Below are 22,138 nucleotides of genomic sequence, written 5' to 3'. Positions count from 1 at the left end.
ATCCAAAAGAACTGAAAGCAGGGTCTCAAAGAAATATTTGTACACCCATATTCATGGCAGCATTATTCACAATAAAAAGTGGAAGCAACCTGTGTCCATCAAAAGGTGAATAGATAAGCAAAATGTGGTATTGCATACAATAAAGTAGTATTCAGCCTGAAAAAGGAAATTCTGGTAACAATATGGGTGAACTTTGGGGATATTATGCAAAAAGACAAACACTATATGAGTCTATTTTAATAAAGACAAAAACTAGAATGGGGACAGGCACAGTGGCTCATGCCTGTAATCTCAGCACTTTGGGAGGCCAAGGTGGGTGGATCACCTGAGGTCAGGAATTCAAGACCAGCCTTGCCAACGTGGCAAAACCCTGTCTCTACTAAAAGTACAAAAATTAGCCGGGCATGGTGGCAGGCACCTATAATCCCAGCTACTTGGGAGGCTGAGGCAGGAGAATCACTTGAACCCGGGAGGTGGAGGTTGCAGTGAGCCGAGATTGCGCCACTGCACTCCAGCCTGGATGACAAGAGAGAGACTCCGTCTCAAGAAAGAAAGAAAAAAAAAACTAGAATGGGAGGCTAAACATGGTGGCTCATGCCTGTAATTCCAGCACTTTGGGAGGCTGAGGCAGGTGGATCACCTGAGGTCAGGAGTTAGAGAGCAGCTTCACCAATATAGTGAAACCCCATCTCTACTAAATATAAAAAATTAGCTGGGCATGGTGGTGCACGCCTGTAATCCCAGCTAGTCGGGAGGCTGAGGCAGGAGAATCACTTGAACCCATGAGACAGAGGTTGCAGTGAGCCAAGATCACGCCATTGCACGCCAGCCTGGGCAACAAGAGCAAGACTCCATCTCAAACAAACAAACTAGAATGGTGTTTGCCAGGTGCTGAAGGGAAGAGGAAAGGGGGTGTTATTGTTTAATGGATATAAATTTCGGTTTTACAAATGAAGTTCATGGAGATGGAAGGTGGTAACAATTTCACAACATTTTGAGTGTATTTAATACCATTCCACCGAACTGTACAATTAAAAATGGTTAAGATGAATTTTGTTATATATATTTTACAATTTAAAAAATTATGAACAGTAAAAAGATCAGTGTTGCTAGGGGTTACAGGGAAGGGAGGGATGAACAGGTGGAGCAGAGAAGACCTTAGGGCAGTGGAAATACTCTATGACACTACAATGGTGGGAATATGTAATTATACGTTTGTCCAAACCCAGAGCATGTGTAGCACCAAGAATGAACTCTAATGCAACCTATGCACTTTGGGTGATAATGATGATATGTTAATATAGTTTCATTGATTTTAACAAATGTACCACTCTGGTGTGGGATGTAGGATAGTGGAGGAGGCTGTGCACATGTAGGGCAGGGGACACACTGAAACTCTGTAGTACTTTTTGCTGTGAACATAAAATTTTGCTGTGAACATAAAACTGCACTAAAAAAATAAAGCCTATTTTTAAAACTGCAAAGGAAAGAACTAAGTAAGGCAAACATGATATGCTGGCTTTTCCTCTGAATGTCCTGGCTTCCTTTAAATTTATATCATAATCTAGACAGTCATTTTCTGTCCTGCAAATTGGCCCAATCAGAACTACGGATGAGCCAACATGTGCACATCCCATCAACTTTTCCCCTCTGAAGTTGTACCTGAAGTCAAATAATGGAAGTGATTAAGTCCTTCAGGCAGAATCAGCCAATGATTCAGAAAGTCTCAAACTATTTTTACTCTCATGCTCAAGGATAAATTCAAATTATCCTAATTACATTAAAACCAAAATAAAAGTTTTATTTTAAAAGAGTCTTATTTAAAATTCAAATCCAAAAAAAAAAAGCCTTAGAAAGAAAGTTTTCTATTTTGACTCAGCAGTAGATATAGCATCTCTGTTCAAGCAGATGATTCTTTTTCTCTGCATGCTTATAAAAAGCCAATTGTTAAATGCGAAATCTTCACTCAGTCACGGCAGGATGGGCTCTGCTGTAGCTAAAAACAAAAAAGCACAACCAAATCTCAGTGGTTTAACATACTAAAAGCTTATTTTTTCATCATACAAAGCCCACTGTGGATCCAGCTGACCTACACAGACTCAAGATCAAAGCCACTTTGATTTTGTGGCTCCACCATTTCAGCGGAGGCCTCCTGCACAGTGCTGTGGCAGAGGAAAGGGGTTTGTCATGAGATAGTCTGATAGTGACACACACTAATTCCACCCATGTTTAGCTGGTCAGAACTAGCCATCGCCTACCTACAAGAGGGCTGGCAAGTGTAGTTTTCTTTATGCTAGGAAGGAAAGTAGTACAGATACTGCATTTCTGCAAAGGATTGAAATAGAATCCATATCTGATGATCTATTCTGGCATAGATTTTGGAGAAGCTAGAGAGAAAAACAAATAGTTAACACACTAGTCAAACTGGTGATTTCAAATATGCCAGCTTCAGTGAGGCTGACAAATGACAGATGAGTGATAGTGGTAAATCTGTAATTCTTAAACTGCTATAGCCAGACATATATTGTAGGTTAAAATGAAAACCATGTACTACTTTAGATACCTGAGTAAGCAAGCACTCATTAAGGTGTGAAAGCTTACAATTTGCAAGCACACCTCACATCAGCAAAGATGCAGCAGTAGAGAGGTATATAGGTGCAGTCAAAAAAGTTTCATGTCTTCTCAAAGTCATAGGTACTTGCTGAGCCCCCGGAATGCGAAGTGTGCTGTATATGAGACAACTTTAGCCTGGAAAGTGATTAAGAGAATGCATAGCTGATCTCTTCACCCACAAATAAAAGTGATTTAAAGAATGAAAGAACTAGAGGCCAGGCACGGTGGCTCACACCTGTAATCCCAGCACTTTGGGAGGCCGAGGCGGGCTGATCACGAGGTCAGGAGATCGAGACCATCCTGACTAACACAGTGAAAGCCCGTCTCTACTAAAAATTCAAAAAAATTAGCCGGGCATGGTGGCAGGCGCCTGGTAACCCCAGCCTGGGAGACAGAGCGAGACTCCGTCTCAAAACAAAAAAAAAAAGAAAGAAAAAGAAAAACTATCTCTGTACATCAGAACTAGAAGAAAATTAACTCCTCCCTTTACTTTGCCCTATCCCATCTCCACCAAAGGTAAATAAACTGACCTACTGAATTAGGTTAAAATTGATTATCATGCTTATCAAGTATGATTTTAATTTCAGTGAAACTGATATTGAGCTCTACTGTTGGTATCTGACCAGCTATATTTGTAATTCCAACCTGCATTACTCAAGATTATTTCCAGCCCCAAACAGCAAAACCACAATTGCTACAAGACCAATTAAAATGTGTCAGTTGCACATTCAATATTATGATTGCCTTATCAAAAAAAAGAAAATGCAGCAAGAATAATCTGACAGTTTTGGGAACCACCCACATAAAGGAATGGATGAGGCAAGATAATGTACAATACCACAAAACCTGTGCTAAATTCAATATTTATCTGAAAAATTAAAGAAAAGCAAACAAACATATAAAAAGATAGGACATTTCATTTTTAATCACTCAAAAATGAAAAAGATTTGGACAATGTCAAATTCCACTCACCTTAATGCTATAGTTATACATTAAATATAATTACTATCTATACATATGCAAAAATATAAAGTTCTATTTCATACAATAAAACCCTTTATAGAAACCATTTTAAAATTAAGCAGACCTTCTCAACATTAATACGTGAGGTCTAAGTCCTTCTAAAGGTTTCTTTAAAGGTTTTTAAACAAAATGCTAAACCTAAAAACACTGTCCTGTCAGTTCCCAAATTAAATCTACTTAGAACAAAAACAAAAATTTATAGCTCAGTCACATACTACTTAAATAATATTGTTCAGGCAACTCTAAAATCCTCCATGTTTTCAAGTATGGAAATAGAACTCAAATATTCCACAATACAGTACTAAACGGATGGAGTATTTAGGAAAGACTTCGTTGTCATATGGCACAATATTAATGTTTTGTTGCTTCAATATGTTTTGAAATAAATTATCAGGTATTTGGGGGTTTTTTTCCCTAAAAAACCAAAATTATAATCTACATTAAGATAATTCTGACTGTGGTAAGATTTAAGAGTGTAAAATACAACATCAACATTTTATCACAAAAGTAAAGCTGGTAACAAATTATAAAAGGAGCTAGTACTCTACTGAGACAGGCTCGGAGATTAAAGCTCATCATGATAGAAATAGTCATCATGGAGCTGTCTGCCATAATCTGTGGCTTCACTGGTGAGAAACAAGTCCGGGTTTTCCAGAATCTCTTCTTCAGAGAGCTTTTTGTCACCATTCAAATCCATTTCATCAATTAGATGAAGAGCCTTCAAAACAAAACAAAAAAGTGTCAAGTGTAATAAGTATTTTCAGCAAGATGTTCACAATTTAATGTGATCTGCCTTGTCAACATCATCCAGGTGTACAAGTACTCATTATTGTTTAAGTATCTAAAAATGTTACATGTAACCAGGTCTGTCTACTGCTTTTCCCATTATCTCCTTTCTTCATTTCTACTGGGTTCTCTCTCTCTCTACTCAAATCCAATCCAGGATATATCAAGGCAAGGCAAAATTATTATAACCTACTTTGAGTCCCTGTAAGTAAATACAAACTATTATTCTATTCACTGTACTCTCAAATTAATACATGACACAATCTTAACTTCTCTGTCTCCCTGACAATCTAAAACACTTTGTAAATTCAAAACACAGCAATGCATCAATCCCAAATAACTCCATTACTTTTTTCTTTGGCTTAAGATTTTGAACTTCTTTTCCTATCAAAACCCCAGCACCAAATCTGGAGGAGGGGGTGGAGAGAAACAGTTGTTCTGTAACACTTACCTCCTCTTGTGCAATGCCCTGATTATTAGGTACTACCCAAGGTAACAGCTCTTGGGGATCAAGCCTGCCATCGTTATCTTTGTCATAATCATTCACGAATCTGTCTTTCTCAACAAGTATCCATTCTGGATCTTCATTTGCAGCTTAATATAAAAAAAAAAACAAATATACATACACAAAAATATCACATGTATCCAAAAAAAAGTTTGGTATATCTCTAGAATAAAGGAAGTGAATTTAAAGTTTACTAAAGAAAGCCCAATAAAACAGAACTACTTAACTGAAAAGTCCTGACATAAGTACAAATATATAGCAATTTTCAAAAGTGACACAAGTCTAAATAACCCAGTTTTAAAATCACTGGATGTTAACACAAACTAGTAATTTTGTTAACTGCTATTTGTTCTGATATCTAGTTTTCCCAAATGTGAGGTTGGGTAATGTTTTACTGTATATCATGTTTCTATACAAAGTTTCTTACATGTTTTCACAAAGTAATGCCATGTGTAATTTTAAAGTGACTATCAGAATAAGTAAAACTGGTGACCAATTTAAAAATGGCATTGTTTGGTGTCTTTAAGCAACAGTCTGAAAAAACAGCTGCTTATATAAAAGCGAACTCTTAACTTCAAACACTTATTCACCTTCTACTAAGCTTCTGATACTGTGTTTACATCAGTATTTGTAGTATTTTATGTTTCTATCTCTTTTAAGATCCACCTGCAACAGCACAGGATTTTGTTTAAAAATATCTACCTTCGGCCGGGCGCGGTGGCTCAAGCCTGTAATCCCAGCACTTTGGGAGGCCGAGACGGGTGGATCACGAGGTCAGGAGATCGAGACCATCCTGGCTAACACGGTGAAACCCCGTCTCTACTAAAAAATACAAAAAACTAGCCGGGCGAGGTGGCAGACGCCTGTAGTCCCAGCTACTCGGGAGGCTGGGGCAGGAGAATGGCCTGAACCTGGGAGGCGGAGCTTGCAGTGAGCTGAGATCCGGCCACTGTACTCCAGCCTGGGCGACAGAGCAAGACTCCGTCTCAAAAAAAAAAATCTACCTTCCTTCCTTCCCCATTTAAACTGATAATAAAATTAGATTTGTTCGAAAAGGAAGAAAAATGTTTGACTCTAGACATGGAAGTAAAAGTAAGCAAGACAGTGTTCTCAGATAAGCTATAAATCCATTAGTTGAACTTGCATTACAGTTAATGAAACAAGCAGGATCAGGCACAGATCCTCATTACATTTCCTGTCGAAGAGAGCTTTCAATGAGCAAGGCTGTCTCTTTCTTCAATTCCTTTTCACCTTTCACATTCTCCCAGGTGACTTACTTGGATCCCACCTGTAATCACCAAGAAATTCTTCCAAACTAACAAATCCATCACCATTTTTGTCATGTTCTTCTAAAGCTTCTTGAATGACAAATTCCTATTCCACATTCATTAGAAAAGAAAAAAAAAAGGTACAAAATGTTCAGTCTCACCGCCATCTGATTCAATCGTACTACAGAACTTTTAGAAATAAATGATAATTATTGGAGTTCTAGTGGTGCAATCAGCTAGTAAGGTACTTATACAGGAAAAATCATTTTGGTTGTCCATGTCTTCAAGACAATCCTTCTAAACACTGGAATTTAGAAGCAAGAATAAAACCTAGAGTACTATGTAGCTTTAAATTCAACATCCTTAAGCTTCTGATATTGTGAAGAACTCCACTTTCACTCTCATAAACAACCTCAGCTTTACACTCAGGCTATTTTCTACACATCTCTCCCTCTCAAGAAAGACATCTTGTACTACCCTTGTCTTTAACTCCATTTGCCCTCTAATCCATAGACAACTCTAAAAGAGCCCTTACCTTAGAACTGCTGTTCTGCCTCCAGATCTAAAATGTGCCAGCCTGCCATTATACCTCAACCTCCTTGCTTCCCCTTCAGCAAACCTCGCCCTATCCATCCCAAACTGCCCCCAAACCTGTTCCTCCCTCTTATCAAAGCTTCTTATCAAACAACTGCTTGTTCAATGGCCAGCTGTTTCAGTACTTTCCTCAATATCTTCCTATCTCTTTTTTTCAGATGGGGTCTCGTTCTGTAGCCCAGGCTGGAGTGCAATGGTGTGATCTCGGCTTACTGCAACCTCTGCCTCCTGGGTTCAAGCAATTCTCCTGTCTCAGCCTCCCAAGCAGCTGGGACTACAGGCGTATGCCACTATACCCAGCTAATTTTTATATTTTTAGTAGAGACAGGGTTTCGCCATGTTGGCTGGGCTGATCTCGAACTCCTAATCTCAGATGATCTGCCAGCCTCGGCCTCCCAAAGTGCTGGGATTACAGGCTTGAGCCACCCTGCCTAGCACCCCCAACTTTTTTTTTTTTTAAGATAGGATCTCATTCTGTCACCCAGGCTAGAGAGCAGCGGCACAATAATAGTGGCTCTGTAGGCTCAAACTACTGGATTCAAGTGATCCTCTCACCTCAGTCTCCCAAGTAGCTAGGACCACAGGTGCATGACACCAAACCTGGCTAACTTTTTTGTAGAGACAAGGTCTGCTATGTTGTCCAGGCTGGTCTTGAACTCCTAGCCTAAAGAGGTCCTCCTGCCTTGGCCTCCCAAAGTGCTGGGATTACAGGTGTGAGCCACCATGCCTGGCCCATCTCTGACTCTTACCTTCCCTTAACACTTATTTAGTAAGTCAACATTCCTACATATGCTTTCTTCAAAATGTTGCCCAAATCTATTTCATTCCATTGCCAGATAGAACTCTGGGCCATATTACATAATGCCTAAATTATTTCATTGCTTTTACTGGTAATTCCCCTCTTTAGTCTTCAATTGTTCCTTATTCTCCAGAGAATCAAGATCTACCATCCTTTGCCTGTCACTCTTTGGGCTCAATTAGCTTGTCCCAACTTAATTTTGGCACTTAAATTACACCCAGCATTGTTCTTAAACTGGGTCATGTATTCTGTGCCAATGAGAAATTAGAAGCTTCACAATGGCAAGAGAAGTAGTATTAATAACAGTGTCTTACCACTGAGCTATGGAGAAAAATGTATCTGTAGCCTTGTTATGCAAGGCAGCAGGGTCTACCATGACACATTAAACAAAAAGCTGTATCTCCCCTCCTTGAAATATCCAGGGAACCACGCCACGTAGCTGGAGGCTGATGTCATGCAACAGACTTCAATATAAATGTTTAGTCTCTTTTTTAAAAAGCTATTTGTTACATTAGTCTTTATTTTCCAACGTGATGGTTTATGCTTTCAAGCCTGGCCAAGTCACAATCAGGACTCAGTTAATGTTTGTTGAGTTAAACTTACAATTCAACAAAAGTTTTGAAAAACTGGTACTTCCTTTAAATACTAAAGGGACAAGAGGACTCATTATGCTTAAAATTGCAAAAACATTACTAGTTATAAGCAGCTGCACCCCTACCAACCCTATGAAGAAGAATCCAAACATGACGTTTTTCCAGACCAAAAGCTTTCATAAGTGATGCTGTAAATTAAACAGAAATCCTAGTATTACTAATATTGAAAAACCAAAAAAAGTCTGAAAGCTACAAAAGGATAAGGAAGGCACTGAAGGTAACATAGTTATGAGAGAAAAAATAGCCTGAGGAAGCCTGCTGCTCACACATAGTACAAAGATTTTAAAATTCAGTCCTTCACCTTCTCCCTCCCAATAAGCAACTTTGCCACCACCAGAAAGCCTCCTTACCACTCCTAATTTTAAGTGCTGAGAATTAGGATCATTTTAAATCTGTGTATCTCTTAAAATTCTGATTATACGATTTATTTTAACAACTTAATGAACAAGTTTTAAAGTTTTGGTCACTTGGGAACATAAATTCATACAACCACTATGGAGAACAGTTTGGAGGTTCCTCAAAAAACTAAAAATAGAGCTACCGTATGATCCAGCAATCCCACTGCTGGGTATATACCCAAAAGAAAGGAAACCACTATGTCGAAGAGGTATCTGCACTTCGATGTTTGTTGTAGCACTGTTCACAAAAGCCAAGATTTGGAAGCAACCCAAGTGTCCATCAACAGATGAATGGATAAAGCAAATGTACATATACACAATGGAGAACTGTTCAGTCATAAAAAAGAAAGATCCTGCAACAACATGGATGGAACTGGAGATCATGTTAAGTGAAATAGGCCAGGCACAGAAAGACAAACATCGCATGTTCTCACTCATTTGTGGGATCTAAAAATCAAAACAATTGAACTCATGGACATAGAGGGTAGAAGGATGGTTACCAGAGACTGGGAAGTGTTGGGGGAGGGGGCGCTAAGAACAGTTAACGAGTACAAAAAAAATAGTAAGAATAAATAAGATCTACTAGTTGACAGCATAACAGGGTGACTACAGTCAGTAATAACTAATTATACATTTAAAAATAACTAAGTGTTCACTGGATTGTTAGTAACACAAAAGATAAAAGTTTGAGGGGATGCATACCTCATTGTCTATGATTTGATTAGTTCACATTGCATGCCTGTATCAAAACATCTCACGTATCCCATAAACATACACACCTACTATGTACCCACAAATATTTAAAATATATTTTTTTAAAGTTTTGGTCACTCAGTAATTCTCTTAAAAATGTTTCTTTCTTACCGTCATATAATCAACTTCTTCAGGATGCTCAAAAGCAATAAATTCTTCAAGACTCAAACCGGGACCTGAATCCTGGTTAGCTTTTTCAAATCGCTTCTTGTCCTTTAAGTGAAGCTTTGAAAATTAAAATTTCTCATTAGTATACCACATCATTTTAAATACTTTGAAAAATACAAACTTTGTGAAATTTAAAGTACATTCCAATCCATTATCTCATTTATCTTCACATCATCCCTTTGAAGGTAAGCTACACAAATACATGTATTAAAGGCAGGATAGACTCACAAGCTCTAGAGTCATATAGACCCAGACCTGAATTCCAGCAATGCCACTTACTAGCTGTGGTGTCAGCGCAAACTGCTTAACCTCTCTGGTTTCCCATCTATCAAACTGGGGTAAAAATCTCTAATAAGCAATTGGGATGAGAATCCCTACCACACAATTAATAAACCTTAAGTATTAAGTATTTAATGATCACTGATAGAAAAGCAGATTAAATGATTTGATAAGTCAGAAATACAGCTAAAAATACTGAGCATGGCATAGTGGCACACGCCTATAGTTCCAGCAGCTTGGGAAGACTGCATGAGCCCAGAAGTTCAAGGCCAGCCTTCACACCACAGCAAGACCCTGACTCAAAAAACAAACAAAACTACTGAACTTGGATCCTCCCTATTCTTTCTACAGTACTATACAGTCTACTTTAATAATTAATCTCAATACTTTTTTGAATGCCCAAAAGTCAATAAATTTATACCACATATTAAATCTTGGTAGGGCTTTTAAAAATTATTTCTGGTCCTCTAAGTGACTTTTCAAAAATACATTATTGTTTCAGAAAAACAGTCTTGTTATGTTGAGAATCTCATAATATTAGCATATGTACCTAATATTTGGAAATCTTTTCCTTTTTTTTTGGGTGGGGAGATGAGGTCTCACTGCGTCATCCAGGTTGGAGTAGTGGTGCAATCTCAGCTCACTGAAACCTCCACCTCCCAGGTTCAAGTGATCCTCCCACTCCAGCCTCCCAAGTAGTGGGGACCGCAGGCGTGTGCCACCACACCCAGCTAATTTTTTGTATTTTTGATAGAGATGGGGTTTCACTACGTTGCCCAGGTTGGTCTCAAACTCCTGAGTTCAGGCTCTCCACCTGCCTCAGTCTCCCAAAATGCTGGGACTACAGGCATGAGTCACCATGCTCAGCCTGGAAGTCTAGTCTTAGTAGGCTCTTTATAGTGTTAATTCTGTATATTCAGATATAAATACATCAAAAGTTTAAATGGATCCCATGTAGAAGTTTAATAAACACACATCCTTTTCTACTTTCTCTCCCATCTTCCCCTCCGCCCCCCTTTTTCTAAATAATTCGGTAGCTATCAGGGACAAGGCTGCTTTTGATAAAATTTTCAATGGTAATTCTGTAACCAAGAGCCTTGGGAGCCAATAATGCTATATTGCTAATCCTGTGTAATTTCTGTTTTAAGAATTTCTGGGAATACCTTTCCTTCCTATAAACTGATATGTATTAAACTGTGCATTTCTTTAAAGCACAATTTCAAATATTTTAGAAGCTTTTAAGTGTTTCACTACTGAATAAAAATGCCCTTTCCAGTTTTCTAGAATAATAAAGGTCAGGTAGCAGTCATTTACCTAAACACTAGTTCTTTTACAATTACTGATATACAGCGGAGAGGCTCACCTCTTTCCCTAAAGAATTTGTTTTATTAACATCTAGACTCTACAAGCCAGTTATATTCACCCAATCATGACAGAAAAAAAAAATAACTTGTTTTCAAATAGCTCCTTTTAACTTAATGTTTCATAATTTTAAATAACTAGACCAAATAATTTGTATTTTATGTTCAGGTTTAACATGGAAAAAGCAGACAAACAAGAATTTGAGGTATTCTGCTGAGTCAATCAAATTCTTTTTGAATAAACCATTATTCAAAATACCAAGTACTTAGATTTCCTTATGAAAGAACCCTTCACTTTGGAGCAAAAAGGTCCATGTTCCAGGAGAAGAGCTAAATTTGGCCAAATTTGCCTATGGAAAGAAAGGATCTCTTTCAATGAGCTGGGATTTCTTTAAAAAAAAAAAAAAAAAGTGAAAGGAGTAGCTTTCTCTGGTTCACATTTCATGGCCATTTGAAGAACACGAAATAAGAATAGCTCACATTAAATCGAAGAAGCCAAAAACAGAAAGACTGTTTTATACAAAGTGGCAAATTCCTAAAAAAATAACAAAAAAGATGGTCAGTTTCATAAAACTTCAACACTCTTTTTCTTCTATATAAAAACCTTGTATTCTAGTAGAGGGTGAGTGTTATGTATAGTAATAAAAAAGCTACCATAATCATTTATTTTTAGATGACAACAGAAACTTATGAGGAACAAAACTGCCATCTTTTGGTAGACTAATGATTCTACATGAGGAAATATATAATGTGTGATACTAGAACAAACGACTAGGTCTTAAAAATTCTGATTAGCCATATGCAAGGTTATATCGTACATAAATAAATACTGCTTATACATGCACATTCAGCAGTCATGCCTGTAATCCTAGCACTTTGAGAGGCCGAGGGCAGATAACCTGAGGTCAAGAGTTCAAGACCAGTCTGGCCAATGTGGTGAAACCCCATCTCTACTAAAAACTTAGCTGGGCGTGGTGGCACACGCCTGTAGTCCCAGCTACTTGAGAGGCTGAGGCAGGAGAATTGCTTGAACCTGGGAGGCGGAGGTTGCAGTGAGCCAAGATTGCAGCCTGGGTGACAGAGCAAGACTGTCTCAAAAAACAAAAACAAAAACAAAAACAAAAAACACTTGAACTTTTGCCAGATGGGTCCCCAAACTTTAATTATCCTATGTTGACTATAACTGTTCTTTATATTATAAAGAAATGCTTCTTCAGGCATTTCACAGCCTGAAAGGGTTCTTTATTCTCTACATGAAAACTTACTAAATGTAAGATAAAATTCAGACTGGGCATGGTGGTTCACGCCTGTAATCTCAGCACTTTGGGAGGCCAAGGCAGGCAGATCACTTGAGGTCACGAGTTTGAGACCAGCCTGAACAACGTGGTGAAACTCAGTCTCTACAAAAAAAAATACAAAAATCAGCCAGGCATGGTGGCATGTGCCTATAGTACCAGCTACTCAGGAGGCTGAGGCAGGAGAATCACTTGAACCTGGGAGGCTAAGACTGTAGTGAGCTGAGATGGTGCCACTGCACTCCAGCCTGGGTGACAGAGAGAGACTCCATCTCAAAAAAAAAAAAAAAAAAAAAGGTGAAGAGTTCAGATATCAAGCTGACTTTTGTTAACAGACTTTCATATAGAAAACTTTATTTTATTCACATATCCAATTACTTTTTATGATTATTTTATTTAAGGTATAGTGTTTAGTCTATAACTGAGACTGATTGATTCCTCATCCTTTATTTTTTATTTTGAAAAATAATGCACTGGGTTCATCTTTACACTCCACATCAGTTTTTAGGACATTGTTATTTTTTTTTAAAGAGACGAGGTTTCACTGTTATCCAGACTGGCCTCAAATTCCTGGGCTCAAGCAATTCTCCTACTTCAGCCTCCTGAGCAGCTGGGACTACACATACACACAGGAAGTTACTTATAGCAAATTCTAAAAACATATGATTAGAACTTCATGAAGATAGAGACATATTCCTAGGCTGTCAAAACAAAAAATAACCAAAAGGACTCCCATTGAAGTGTTCATTTTAGGGATCGATCAATTCCTTTAGGCTGTTAAGATTCATCTAATTCATCCTTTAAAAGAAGAGTGTTATAATCAACACATTCTAAGTAGCTGGTAGGGAATACAGAATTAGAACCAGACACCTTTTAAAAGAACTGTTCATAAACAATTTATGAGTCATGTATCTCTTCAAAGTGAAGATTTTCTTCTCAGCACCATCTCTTATATCACCCCCTTCTAAGAATACAGGAACACGCACTTCTTATTTTTTAATGGGAGAGTAATTAAGTCTTTTGAGTAACAAAAAAATAAAAATAGAAAACACAATTAGAATCCAATTCCAGCAAGATTTAAAAATACTGTATTTAACTTCTCTGTTGTTCCTAGGAAGGGAAATCATACCATACCATGCTTTGGTTTTAGATAAGTTGGTTTAAGATAAGTTAATTCCTATAGTAAATGAGGATACTTAATAGACAGATGATCCCAAATCTCATTATCACCACTCGTTTTTCCTTTAGTATTTACAAGTAGAAAAAGAATGAGTTTTACTAACTTTAGTCCACTATAGAATGAAGACCCAAATAAAAACAAAAGATACATTTTCCCCTTAAAAAAGAAAATCCTAACTAATCTAAAGGTGAGAGTTAACAAATGCATAAAGTTTTAAAAAGTTGATTAAATATATTTATGTGAACTGTAAATGCTTTCTTCAACAATATTCTTTTAAATCAAAACAGAACTGCTTATCCCTCCAACTGCTACCATTTATTACTATTTATCCACACTATTATAATCCTAAATAAAGTAGAAATTTTTATTTATTTTTTAGAAACGGGGTCTCTCTGTTGCCCAGGCTGCAGTGTAGTGGCATAAATATGGCTCACTGCAGCCTTGACTGCCTGGGCTCAAGCAATCTTCCTGCCTCAGCCTCCCAAATAGCTGGGACCACAGGCATGGACCATCATGCCCATCTAATTTTTAAATTTTGTTTAGGCATTTGCTAACTATACAGCTTTAGATTACTTAGGATTTAATTTTTAAGGAGAAAATGTATCCATAGAGATGGCGTCTTGCCACATTGCCTAGTTGTTCTTGAACTCCTGGGCTCAAGTGATTCTCCCACCTTGGCTTCCCGAAGTGCTGAGATTACAGGTGTGAGCCACCACACCTGGCCTGAATGGGAATTATTATCCTCATTTTTGGAGATGAGGAAACTGAGGCACATGAAAGTTTAATAACTTACCGAAAGTTACACAACTGTAAAGTGCTGGAGCTAAATGTGAAGCTAAGCAGACTGGCTCTGAGGATGGAGCCCCAAACCTCCACATTGATGGTGTAGTTATTAGCAGAGAATTAACCAACTTAGAGTTAGTGGTGGCTTACAGAGTTCAAATGGCCAATATGATTCTAAATAAATAGCACATTTAGAAAGCATTTACCAAGGAGGGAATGGGGTGTTATTGTTTAACAGGTACAGAGTTTCAGCTTTGCAAGACGAAAAGAGTTCTGGGGATTAGCTGCACAACACTGTGAATGTACTTAGCACTACTGAATGGTACACTTTAAAACAGTTACAATAGTAAATTTGTTATACACTCCTCCCTCCATATTTGTGAGAAATTGGTTCCAGAACCTCCCTCAGATACCAAAACCCAAGGATGCTCAATTCCCTGATATGAAGTGGCATAGTATTTGCATATAACCTACACATATCTTCCCAAATATTTTAAATCATCTCTAGATTACTTATAATACAAATTACAATTTAAATGAGGAGTAAATCATTGTTACACAATATTGTTTAATACGATAAATTATGGCCACAATAAAAATTAAAAGGTATATACCATAACAGGATAAGTTAAGAAACAGAAGAGGCTTGACTATTTTCCAAGCACCCTTGACTAATGTTTTGGGACAGTTTGCAACAGCATGTTTGATTTTATTTTTACTTTTTTCTACACATTAAAAGCTATCTTTAAAAAATTCTTGGTGATACTCTAATTACCCTGATTTGATCATTATATTATATGTTTGTGTGATATCAAAATACCACATGTACCCTGTATGTAAATACAACTATCATGTACCTATAAAAAATATTTTAATTCTTTAAAATTAGTTTTCAAATACAAAAGTATTTGATACAGCAATTCCTTAAGCTCACAGTCATTTCTGTTGATACACTTTTAGTTTAATAGACTTCCTAAAAGTCTTGAAAAAATTTTCTACTAATTCCCCAATAAAATTAGTCTTCCTCAGTTCTGCTTAATTAAGAAGCATATATTTCAACAAATTAAACCATGAGACACATTAGAACTCATAGTGATAATAAATTTTCAAAAAATGAGTAATTTGGGGCTAGGTGCAGTGGCTCACACCTGTAATCCTAGCACTTTGGGAGGCTGAGGTGGGTAGATCGCTTGACCTCAGGAGTTTGAGACTAGCCTGGGTAAGATGGTAAAACCCCATCTCTACAAAAAAAATACAAAAATTAGATGGGCGTGGTGGCTCCAGTGTGAAATCCCAGCTACTTGAGGGGCTATGTTGGGAGGATCGCTTGAGCCCAGGAGGCAGTGAGCCAAGATTACACCACCGCACTTTAGCCTGGGCAACAGAGTGATATACTGCCTCAAAAAAAAAAAAAAAAGGAGTAATTTTAAAGAGTGTACTCACTATGAAAAGTGGTACTGTGGTTTCTCAAAAAATTAAAAATAGAATTACCGTATGATCCAGCAGTATCACTTCCGGGTATGTACCCAAAACAATGGAAAGCAGGATCCCATAGAGATCTGCAAATCCCAAATCCAAGATGCTTCAATGAGCATTTCTTTTGAGTGTCGTGTCAGTGCTCCAAAAGTTTCATATTTTGGAGCATTCTGATTTTGGAATTAGGGATACTCAACCTGTACATACAACAAAACATTACTTTGCCTTAAAAAGGAAGGAAATTCTGATGCATGCTACAAAATGGAATAAATTTGAGGACACTATGTTAAGTAAAAATAAGCCAGTTACAAAGAGACAAATACAGTGTATGAGTCTACTTAGATGAGGTACCTAGAGCAGCCAAATTCAGAGACAGAAAGTAGAATAGTGGCTGCCAGGAGCTAGTGGGAGGAGGGAATGGGGAGTTATTGTTTAATGGGTAGAGAGTTTTCGCTCTGTAAGATGAAAAGAGTTGGGGAGATTGGTTGCAACAACACCATCAATGTACTTAACACTGCTGCACTGTACACTTTAAAATGGTTACAATGGTCAATTTGTTACACAGTCCTCCCTCACACATTCCTGGGAAATTGGTTCCAAGACCTCCCTATCAAAATCTGAGAATGCTTAAGTCCCTGATATAAAATGGTGCAGTATTTGCATATAGCCTACACACATCTTCCTGAATACTTTAAATCAGGGACCCTCAATCCCTGGGTCGTGGACAGGTACTGGTCCGTGGCCTGTTAGGAACTGGCCCACACAGTCAGCGGTGAGTGGTAGGCATTACTGTCTGAGCTCTACTCTGCCTCCTGTCAGATCAGGGGTGGCATTAGATTTTCATAGGAGTGCAAACCCTATTGTGAACTGTACATGTGAGGGATCTTGGTTGTGCATTCCTTATGAGAACCTAATGCCTGATGATCTGAGGTGGAACGATTTCATCCTAAAACCATTCCTGCCCCCTCTGCCACACACTGTCCTGTGGAAAAATTGTCTTCAATGAAACTGGTCCCTGGTGCCAAAAAGGTTGGGGACCTCTCCTTTAAATCATCTCTAGATTACTTATAATACAAATTACAACTTAAATGAGAAATAAATCACTGTTATACTATATTAAGGATAATCAAGAGAAAAAAGTCTGTACATGTTGAGTAGAGACACAGTGTTTTTTTTTTGTTTTTTTTAATACTTACTTTTTTAGATACTTACGATCCTCAGTTGCTTGAATCCACAGAGGTAGAACCTATAGATTTTTTTAAGTGAGTATATAAAACTACATGTTTAAAAATGGGAATGGGCCATATGGTCTTCTTAATAAAGATAAAACTGATTATTCAATGATATTAAAATATTGAGATACACATTCAAAACACATTTAAAAAGCAACTCTGGAAATGAGGACAATTAAATGATGCAGCTAAGAAAAAAAGATACAAGGATCATGTAGGTAATCTAGAACAAGAGTCCTAAATCTGGCCAGAAAGGAAGTCATCAAAATGACTGCTGAAGTGGAACAGGTGATTTCCTAGAGAACAAGACAATCCAGCCTACGACCTCAGGCCCTCTTGTGCTCATTCATGCAGGAAGGTAAAGTGAACTGACATGATCAAAAGGAACAGCTTGTGCACATGAACTCACCTTCCTAAAGGATTCCTCTTCTGCATCATCCAGAGCAGTGTTCTCATCAAAGTCAATTACACGATCATACATCTGAATGTTATATTCATCCCATGTCACAGTATCATCACCGTTTTTATCATATTCAACAAACTGTTGTTTTGCTTCTTGCATAGCATAATGCTTAAAAGACATCTGAATCCATGAACTGAGTTCACCTATAAGAATTTCCCAGAACACAACGTATGTGACGTTAATTCTGATACTTAAGAGTAAGGAATTCCAAACCTCTGAAAAGGCAAAATCTTTGATGTTTGCAAATACTGAGAATTGGCCTAGTTGTATTAATAGAAATGGGGTAGGAAAGAAAAGGTTGTTTAGAAGAGCTCATGGAGCTTTTCTTTTTTTTTTGAGACAGAGTCTCGCTCTTTCACCCCGGCTGGAATGCAGTGGCGCGATCTCGGCTCACTGCAGCCTCTGCCTCCCGGTTCAAGCGATTCTCCTGCCTCAGCCTCCTGAGTAGCTGGGACTACAGGTGCGCACCATCACGCCCAGCTAACTTTTTATATTTTTAGCAGAGATGGGGTTTCACCATATTGGCCAGGCTGGTCTCAAACTCCTGACCTCGTGATCCACCTGCCTCAGCCTCCCAAAGTGCTGGGATTACAGGCATGAGCCACTGTGCCCAGCTGGAGCTTCTATACTATAACATATGATCTAAATATAATGTAAGCTCCATAAAAGTTTGGGTATGTTCTGTTCACTGATGTACATCAACTGCCTAGAAAGTTCCTGGCTCTGGAAGTATTTGTTGAATGAATTACCAACTGGCCAAAATAGCACTTTACTTTAAAAAAATCTTGCAGAAAACCTATCCAAAATCTTGCAGAAAACCTTTGCTAACTACCACAGATCTCTCAGGAAGCATAAATATTTTGATAGCTATTTATTTTAATATGTATTATGAAAATAGTGTTTTATATTTATGAAGGCGATACAAAGTCTTCCTTTAAAATAAATTTTATGTGAGTTGAATTAAAACTATATTAAGAAAATAATACATGGTTAAGTAGATACGGCCTAAATTGTGAAAAGGTATTCAAGTGACTAAGAACACTGCTTCAGTATATTACCTTTATATATGTCATAAAACATCTGGAGGAAATTTTAACAAAGTTATGGGTAGTGATTTATGCCCTTCCTGCAACAGCTATCTGTCTTAACTTGGTACCTGAAGGCATGGGAAAAAAGTTTCTAAAACTCAAATGTCCACTTCTGAATCAACTTTAAAAAAAATCTATTCAGCTGGGCTCAGTGGCTCACACCTGTAATCCCAGCACTTTGGGAGGCTGAGGCAGGCAGATCACCTGATGTCAGGAGTTCAAGACCAGCCTGATCTCGGGTAAAACCCCGTCTCTACTAAAAATACAAAAATCAGCTGGGCATGGTGGCCAGCGCCTGTAATCCCAGCTACTTGGGAGGCTGAGACATGAGAATCACTTGAACCCGAGTGGCAGAGGTTGTAGTGAGCCAAGATCATACCACTGCACACCAACATGGGTGACAAGACCAAGACTCTGCCTCAAAAAAAAAAAATCTATTCATAGAAATATTTACTAAACTACATTAAAGGAAACAGGGAGGGAAGAACACGAATATTTGTTAGGACAGCATGAGTATACCATTTATCAGGTCCCTCCATACTTGTTGCCTCTAATCTTCAAAACAATGCAATTATAATCATCACTATTATACAGGTGAGAAAACTGAGGTTCAGAAAAGTCCAAGCCTTCATAACTAGTAAGTAGCAGAGTCCAGATTCAAACCTGTTTGGCTTCAAAGCCTAAGCTCCTACTGAGTTTTGCTACCTCTTAACATCTGATTCCAGACCTAGCCCTCAAAGAGTAAATTGCCAAAATTATCTTAAGGGTCCTCAAGTAGAATAAAGGCTTTTGTAAGCACCATGAGTCTTTCTTCTAGTTTATTTAAAGAGATCATAATGGCATAGAAGAAAACAGAATGGAACAGGGATCAGAAAGAAATGTGGGTTCACACTTCAGCTTTGCCATTAGGGGGTAGTTTACCATCTCAAACTTTTCTTCTCATCTGTATAATGAATATTTGGACTAAAATTTTTCTAACTTTAAACTTCTTAAAACCTTACTATTAAATATTTGAACATATCTAGGTCTTACCAGACAGGTACCACGCAGTCTTCCAAATCAACGTGTTGTGTTGATTACTCTAGTATAACCAAAGATTGACTTATTCTTAGATTGGATAATCAGAGTCCAAAGGTTTTGCTATTATTGTCTAATTAAGTGGAACAAAAAAGCCCTTAATCTTCCAGAGGGTTCCAATGTGAATATGTCATTGACAGCACAACTTAAATTTGCCAGTTTTTTTCTCCAACAACTTCATTCCTTGATGATGAACAGCATTTAAATCAGAGTTACAGAAAAACAGCTAACTTAAGAGTCACAGTAACAACCTGAATTTTTCTGAGGGCCCACTTGGAATGCTGACAGGGTACATCATTTGAATTGAACAATGGGGAGAGACAATTGCACAGCAATTTATTTAGCACATTCTTTTAATAGTCTGCGCATTTCATTTCTGACTAGAGAATTTACCTGAGAGCACTCAGATTTTTTTTAACTGAAGGATATTAAAACCTGAAATAAGAGCAGGACACCTGGATTCTAGTCCTAGCTTTGTCACTTATTTGTAGAAGGCACTTATTCATGTGCTTCATCTCTTCATCTCCACAAAGTGATGTGGACGAGATGTTCCTAAGGCCCCTACCAGCTCTAATATTTTGGTATAATGTTGTAATAAATGTAATTCACAGGCAACAGGTCTTTTTCTACTTGCTTACAAAAAGAAGCAAATTCCTAAAATTTAAATGAAGCATATATCAAAAGAGCAAATTATTTACTGCAGTAAAGTTTTGGGGCCTATTTCTCTAAAATAAATCATATTGTTGACACTAACAAAAGTCATGTGAGAAAGAGGGTGTCTCAAGGTGTGACCTGCACATAGAGTATAGGGTCAATGATGTTTATATATAACTGGAGAAAGCACCGAGTTTTACTTGGTTCTCAGGGTCTAAAGATTTCCAGGTATAAAACCTATTCTCCATGTCCTTTTTTCCTTCTCACAGGACTTCCAATTTGGGACACTAGCAATCTATACATTCAGCAGACACCCCTGCTTAACATGTTTGTGTTTGTCTCCATTGTTAGTTGTGTAGGGCAGTCCTTACTTTCAGTGAGAAAGCCATCTGAGTCCAAGTCGATTTTCTTTATGATCGCCTGCAGTCTTTTTTGCTGCTCTTCGTGGCCGAGTTTAACATACTCATCCACATCTTCCTTTGGGGGAAAGGACATACAGGAGAGCCAAGCATTACTATCAGTGGGGCAAAATGGTGGAGAAAAACAGGGCTACTAGAAGACCCCCTTGCCAAAGGGTTTCGGGGTCACCCGCACCTGCATTCAAGGCCCCTACTCCCTACACACCCTCCATGATCTGAGGGTAGAAGAGATCCAGCTCTTGGGCCGTGCTATCTCCTCAGGCTTTCCAGGCCCCGGGACCCCCAAAGAGCGAGCGCTGCGCCACCCGGCCCCCATTGTCAGGTCCACCTGGCCAGGCCTCGCCCGGCCGCCCCTCTTTGTCCCGGGACAAAGCCCGAGGCGGCGGCGGTGCGAGGCGCGGCCCTCCCAGCACCGGCCTGGCCGCCTCACCTGGACGCCCAGCAGCGCCTCGCGGTCGTAGTCGCTGCGGCGCTCGCCCAGCGGGTAGTGCAGCTCCTCGGCCTTGCCGGCGCCGGCCGCCGCGGCGCACAGCAGCAGCAGCCCCAACGCCGCGGGCCTCGGGCCCAGCCGCATCGCGCCGGCCCGCGGAGGACACCGAGAGATGCGAGGAGGGAGGCGGGCGAGGGCCGCGACCGGCTGCGATGCTCCGCGGGCTGCTACAGAGAGGCGGCGCGGCGTACGTTGAAGGCGGAGGGAACGAGAGGCGGAACCTGCGGTGGTGGCCACAACGCCCAGGGACGTGCCGGGGGCCGGTCTACCAATGCGGTGCGGAGGCGCGCCAGGAGGAGGCCTATATGGCCGGCGCCGAGTGGCGGGGCCAGGCGCGCCGCTGATTGGACAGCGGGGTGCTGGGGGCGGGCTGCCGCGATGTCGGGGTCAGCAGCCACCCACAGAGCTCCAGGAGCCATGCTGGGACTGCAGACAGGGGAGACCCCCACGACCCGCGCCTTCTCTTTCCCCCGACACGCTTCGAAAAGCACGCCTCCACCCCACTCCTGCCCTGTCTTCCCGTCAGCCTTGTTCCTGCCATAAACTCCTGGTCCACTCCATGTGTCACTCCTACTGTCCATCAATGAGAGAGGCTGGAGGTTTCTGTGACAACAATACAATATCGAAAAAAATTGCCTGAGGAATCGGCCAACAGTATTCTTTCCCAGTCTTCAGTTTATCTCTACTTACTTATTTTATCAGAGTAGGACGTACAAACTCAGGAAGTGCAGCTAGATGCTTGTATCTGATGCTCAGTTTCGTGATTTACAAGTTACATAAC

At 39.2% G+C, this 22,138-nt stretch overlaps 1 protein-coding gene across 1 annotated transcript; it reads right to left on the bottom strand.

Moving 5' to 3' along the window:
- Positions 1 to 3,512: 3,512 nt before the first annotated feature.
- On the bottom strand, positions 3,513 to 21,658 carry RCN2 (reticulocalbin 2). The gene is given in 9 exon segments (XM_025390309.1): positions 3,513 to 4,354; positions 4,874 to 5,016; positions 6,205 to 6,301; positions 9,504 to 9,617; positions 11,681 to 11,725; positions 11,727 to 11,735; positions 17,576 to 17,772; positions 20,820 to 20,925; positions 21,298 to 21,658. Coding segments are annotated over 9 exon segments (1,008 nt in total). The 5' UTR covers positions 21,442 to 21,658; the 3' UTR covers positions 3,513 to 4,201.
- Positions 21,659 to 22,138: the final 480 nt, after the last annotated feature.

The sequence above is a fragment of the Theropithecus gelada genome, chromosome 7a (genome assembly GCF_003255815.1).
Source record: "Theropithecus gelada isolate Dixy chromosome 7a, Tgel_1.0, whole genome shotgun sequence".
NCBI lineage: Eukaryota > Metazoa > Chordata > Mammalia > Primates > Cercopithecidae > Theropithecus > Theropithecus gelada.
The sequence above is the reverse complement of the archived record's forward strand: the minus strand, read 5'-3'. Positions and strand labels throughout refer to the sequence as shown.